A 6,260-nucleotide genomic window follows, 5' to 3' on the forward strand; every position below is an offset into this window, starting at 1 on the left:
TGAATAAAGCTTGATGGAAGATCTTGATCTGTAAATAAAGGGTTTCGTTTAATGAGGCAGTAAGCAAAGGGCAATTGTGCTCCATATTTTACTTGAAAATTTTCATTTTTACTTAAGTATAATGTATTTTCAGAACTACATCAAGGATCAAGTTAACAGTAGTACTGAGTCTCCCTTATCCAAAGGTAAGTCTGAGCTTCAAGCTGAATACTCATGTTCTCAAATAACCTGCACGTCATGGAAAGAGCAGTATAATATCATTGCTTTGCAATCATGTGCAAATCCACTCCTACAAAGTGGGATTTGGAAGATATTTAGGCTTTAAGGGAAGGCTCTCAAAGTTAATGTAACTGCAGAAGCCTCCAACTCTAAGGCAGATGCTGAATTCAGCTAAGGGATGGATCCACAACAATCCATCCAGGCAAAAAGTACTGGTCTCCTCATGAGTGTTACCTTTGTTTCAGAGTTCCTCATCACCTAGACTCCATATTTTCAATTTCAAATGTGGGTGTAGAAATCCTTGATCATACTGCATTTATCACACAAAAATCCTCACTTCTCCCAGCTTCTGAGAATCTTATTTTCAGTATATTTTGCCAACTGTGTAGATATTTTCTGCACTGCTCTGACATCAGTACACCAACACAGACATTATTTATAAGCATTCCCATGAAAATCCATCTTCCTAATGTGTGCTTTGAGGATCAGAAACCTCATTCAGTGCTCCAAATACTGCTCTTCCTGATAGAGAAAGAGTTCCCATAAATATCAACTCAGACGCAAGGAAATAACATAATGACTTTAGGGGTATTTAAAAAGTTTGGCCCTAAAATCAAAACTGGAAAGCTGGATGAGAATTAACTTAGATTAGAATCAAGGTAAATTAAAAACACTGGGCTCTGCAGTGGCACAGTGGGAGTGCTTGCAGAGCTGCTTATGACACAGGTACCTCATGGACGTGGGAATAGAAAGGAACAAGTAAACTTACTCATAGTTTGCTGTTAAAAGATGTTTCTTTTCTTTTGTGTTTCCATCTCCAAACACAATCTGGAAGACTTTGGCTTCACCTGGTACTTCATCAGGTAGATTAGCACCATTCAGATACCAGAAGCACATCAGGATGCTAACAAACTTTCTCCCTGTTGGAAATAAATCAAAACTTAACTTAGATCTCATGTTTCTCACTGGTCAAATACTACTGTTTGCTTCCTAGCATATATTCTAGTGAGTCCCTGGAAGGACAGCTGACTTCAGCCATAAAGAATACAGGATAGAATAATGAGTGATAAAGCTATTTCAAGCCATACTCATGCTGTTTAGCAACAATACAAATACACTCTGTAAAAAAATATGTATTTTATCATGAGTGTGGTGTGACAGTGTATATAAGGAAACTGAATGAAAAAAGTTGGTTCCAACAAAGTCCAAAGCTAACTACTGATACAACAAATGTACATAGAGTAGTTCAAACGTGGGAGCAATTTAAGAGGGAAAAAACCCCCTCCTATTTCCCAAACCAGGAAAAAAGCTAACTGGGTCTGACAACTTGAAATGCTCAACTGAAGACCCAGGGTTAGACCCATAAACCATCTCCACTGTGTCTGAGAGTGAACAGAGCAAACAATGCTGGTATCCAACCAAAAGAAAAACTTGTTTGACCTCATCACTAGCTTAAAAAAACCTCAAACAATCAATGAGTCCTACAAAAAAGTATATTTCATGACAAATACTAAAACAGCAAAATTAATTTCATTATCCAGCCTTCACTATTCTTCTTCGGGGATGCATTTTCATTGTTGAAGTGAACAGCTTTCAGCATACATTAGAATCAGTTTTTGAGTGGTTCCAGACTGCTGAGGACTAATAATATGAAATTCTGTACACAAGAAGAGGAATAAGCAAAACCCAAACAGAAGTCAAAATAGTACCACGATGTATTAACAATAACCTCTGTCTCTGGTTTAGAAGGAAATCAAGAAATTTTATATGGATGAATTACAAAGAGAGAAACAAGGAATGAGAAACAGTACTCAAAACCACATCTGTAAGGAAAATGTCTGTTTAGCAGCAAAACCAGGAAATAAGACTGCTCGTTGCTGAAATGTTTTAGGATTCTAAACATACCATCATCATCATAGTAAATGCGAACATCTCCTTCTGTTGTGTACATGATTGCATCAATGTCAGCTGCTAAAGCATCCCTGTGGCTGTCAGGGAGCAAAGAAATCTTTTCCTTCAGCACCTGAAGTACCTAAATTCAGAAAAACTGTCACTTAGTTTTTCATTAGGAAATTTAAGTTACAATCTATTTCTACTGCAGTTAATAAAATGAGCTGTATTGCTAAAACATTTGTCTAACATATATAACAGGTAAAATGAAAAAGCACTGGGAAGTTTGGGCATTCCTAAACCCTAATTCAGCAGGATTGAAGAAGGTCCATTTTCTGCTCAAAACAAATGAAAACCAAGCATCTTAAAAAATGTTTAGAAAAGGTACTGTCAAAACAGCAGCTAAAACGCAAGCCCTGCCAGCCCAGAACACCCCAGTGGAGCCTGCTCCCACAATCACACATTCTGCCTTCTCACTGCTGATTTCTCCCTATGTGCAGGCTCCCAAGCTTTTAATTCAGTATCTTCTTAGTTATCTTGCACAAATTTCTTTGAAAATCAGTTTCGTTACCAATGAGTTTATCTTTGCCATTTTGTGATCCACACTCCATTTAGAAAAAGTTTAAACACTTGCAAATCAGAAAATAATGCAAAATCACTCCCCTGGTAATTAATTTCCGTATGACACTCACATCCATGCTATCTAAGTGTCCTATGATCAACACAGCTGTGTTAAGTAGAAAATGGTGGGGTGCACAAACTGCACTGAGGTAGCACCTCAAACACCACATGAGAAAGTCACAAGGAAGGATGAAACTGCAGAACTTATTTTTAACTAATACTCATTTTTTACCCTAACTTGATTTACCATTTTTGAATAACAAACAAATTCAGGGGTTACATGGAAGCAAGAGGCAATCTTCACAAGGAGACATTGGTTTCTAGTACATTTTGCAGGCACAAAATTCACTGGCCAAAGAAATGACAAAGCAGTGTGGGATCACAGCCTCATCTGCTACATGCCTGGCTAGCACGAAGTCTCTGCATCAATGTAAACCTGAAAAATTTACAATGACCAGAGGAAGTTCTTTCAAGAGGAAGCAGAGGAGATGCCCTTTCAAAACAACTGCAAGAAACAAACTCACGTTTTATTGCTATCTCTGTTCAGAGAGAGGAGGCAAGACTGTTCAGAGGGGATGCACTAGAACAGCACCCGAGTTTTTGCTGCAAAGGCATGGGTGGCAATAGGACAGGCCATGCTGACATCCTGTAACAAGGCAGACATAGACCTGGAGTGTCTCCTCCACTTGACTCTGATGGATCTGCTACCTCCATGCCCTGGGAAGGCCAAGACAGCTTCAGCAATTAAAAATTCATAAAAACACAGAAAACACAGCACTGATGTTTAACCAGGTCAGTCATATCCCTGAGACTATGACACAAGACTAAGCCTTCCAGCCAAACCCAGTCATCAGCTGTATGATCTGATGGGTGTGGGAATGTATCAGTGCAGCAGGGATGAGCACAAACCAATTTCTTTCTTCACCTGAATTCTGGTGCACAGACTGAGTCAGCTTCAGCCACCTGCCTACCCCTAGAGACATACAATTCTACCTGCCATCCAGAGCCTGCTGCCTTTCCATCCTTCCTGGTACACCAGCAATCTTTCTGGCATTTGGTCTTTATACTCAACAGCTAAGATATATTTTATTTTGTTTTAAATACAGTAACCTCAAACTAAGTTTCATGCCTTGAAATTAAGAGATGCAGGACAAACAATTGCCCTGTTCTGCATTATGCTGTTTTTCCCAAATTAAACCAAGCTGCCAACTTGTAGATAACAACAGGCTGAATGCATCCATGTTACTTTATAACAAACAATCAACTGCTAGAATAGGAGATGGAGAGCATTTACCTCTGCTGATACAAGTTCTTCCAGCAGGTCAAGTTTACGCTGAGACAGCAGCTTTGAAACAACAGAAAAGGCCTACCAAAATAAAACAAAAATCAAACATGAACAAGAAACTCTAAGTAGGCATATTTTTTCAGACAAATCCATAAGTATATGACAAGCTACCCAAATATTCCATGATTTAAGATTTCAATATTTGCAGAGGGTATCACCATTGAAATGTAAGCCCTCCAGCATTAAAAGTGATTTCGTGAACTGATAAAAACATACAATTACTTTTCAATCTCTCATTTAAAACATCAAAGCTTTCAATAGGTAAGTGAATTCATAGTTTACTTACCAAAAAAAAAAAAAAAAAAAAAAAAAGCTTTGCAGTACTTTCTATGTTGTCTTTACTCTTTTTGGTAATTCCAACAGTCTATGTCTTCCCTGTAAATATTTTGTTCCCTTGCTCTCTTTTCCAACTCATCTTCTGGTTTCAGTCAAAACTGATGTGGCAATTAAAAAATTTTCTTTAGAAATCTGGTTTCATCTCTAGACATCAGGAAGCTCAACTCCCCTTTCCCCCCTCAATTTTGAAAGTATATTTACATCCAATTATGCCTCTAAGTATTCAAGTAGTGCACTTGTGAAGGACAATGTATTTAGGACTCTACACCAAGTAAAAACAAACAAACAAACAAAAACTAAAACGAAATCCCCAAAAACCAGGCCAAGGTAAAACAGGTGGTTCTGCACATGTCAAATTATTGTTGTAGGTTGTGGGTTTTTTCCTCTCTTGAGCTGATCTTAATCATTTTAACATTCTTCCCCCGATGTGTTGTTTTCAGCTGGTTTTTTTGTTAAAAGTAAATATAATAATAAAAAGTTTCCCAACGGGTAACTCAGTAATTTTTACATGACCAGCTTATAGATAATTACCTCTTTGACACATTCTGTTGACAAAGCTTACTGGGCTCATAAATTTAGAGAAATAAATATATACACCAGCTCTATGCATGCCTAAGCTTTACAATTTCAGGAAAACCCGCTAAGAGGAGACACACTTCTCCTTAAAGTCTCTGTAACGTTTGGAAGGACCTTCCTTTGCCCTGCTTTTGGGGATGGCTTAACCAGTTCATTTTAATTGTGGAATCTAGGATGACAAGGAATTCCTGAAGAAAAGCACCCTCCTGCTTGTTTCACTCCCTGCAAAGTGTGGTGCTTGGAGCCAGCAGCGGGGAACTCCATGTATTTTACACAGAGGAGCACATTAGCGCTACGACGTCCCCAGGTAATAAATCAGGCTGGACATCAGGAACGATTTATTCATGGAAAGGGCTGTTAAACATTGAAATGAGCTGCCCAGGGAAGTGGTGGAGTCATTATCCCTGGAAGTGTTTAAGGAAAGACTGGACATGGCATCAGACAAAGTGGTGCTTGGTCATAGGTTGGACTCAACATACAACACAAACACAGATCTCCTGGAGAGGGTCCAGCAGCAAGGACTGGGGGACTGGAGCATCTCTCTTACAGGAAAAGCTTATGGAACTGGACTTGTGCAGCCTCGAGAAGAGATGACTCAGAGAGATCTCATCAACGTGTATAAATACCTAAAGGGGGGGAGAGCCAAGAGGATGGACCAGGTTCTGCTCGGTGGTGCCAAGCAATAGCACAGGAGGCAATGGGCAGAAACTGATGCACAGGAAGCTCCACCTGAATATAAAGAAAGACTTTTTACTGTGAGCGTGACCGAGCACTGGACCAGACTGCCCAGAGATTGTGGAGTCTCCCTCGCTGCAGATATTCCAGACCTGCCTGGACACAATCCGGTGCAACGTGCTCCACAATGACCTTGCTTGAGCAGGGAGCTTTGGAGCAGATGACTCACTGTGGTCCCTTCCTACCTCACTTATTCTGTGAATCTATAACTATCTCCGAAGTCTTTTCCAGTCTACTGATTCTATAATTCCATTGAAATAACCGCGGGCATCGGCGGCCCCTGGGGAGGCTCACCAGGACCTCTCTCCTCAGGCCGACCGCTCTCCTCGCCCCGAGGCCCCAGGCCCACTCACCTGCTTGGCCCCTCGCGTGAACTCCTCGATGCTGAATTCCTGGTCGAAGTAGAGGCGGATGAGCAGGTAGTAGAAGCGGGTGCGGAGCCAGGCGAAGGGGCTGGTGATCCTCACTACCACTACACGCCGCTGAGGGCCCTCGGTCCCAGGCCCGGCGGTGCTGGCGAACCGAACGCTGGGCTGGG

General features: G+C 40.7%; 1 protein-coding gene across 1 annotated transcript in view; it reads right to left on the reverse strand.

The window, feature by feature from the left end:
* CUNH2orf47 (chromosome unknown C2orf47 homolog) overlaps positions 1–6,260 on the reverse strand; it is a 9,479-nt gene that overhangs the window by 1,930 nt on the left and 1,289 nt on the right. The window contains exons 2-5 of the mRNA XM_008630372.2: positions 6,076–6,255; positions 4,025–4,096; positions 2,125–2,251; positions 989–1,139 (exon numbers count right to left, since the gene is read on the reverse strand). Coding sequence (XP_008628594.1) covers positions 989–1,139; positions 2,125–2,251; positions 4,025–4,096; positions 6,076–6,255 — 530 coding nt within the window. The remainder of the gene's footprint in view (positions 1–988; positions 1,140–2,124; positions 2,252–4,024; positions 4,097–6,075; positions 6,256–6,260) is intronic.

This window comes from Corvus brachyrhynchos, unplaced genomic scaffold (assembly GCF_000691975.1).
Source record: "Corvus brachyrhynchos isolate BGI_N302 unplaced genomic scaffold, ASM69197v1 scaffold370, whole genome shotgun sequence".
Taxonomy (NCBI): domain Eukaryota; kingdom Metazoa; phylum Chordata; class Aves; order Passeriformes; family Corvidae; genus Corvus; species Corvus brachyrhynchos.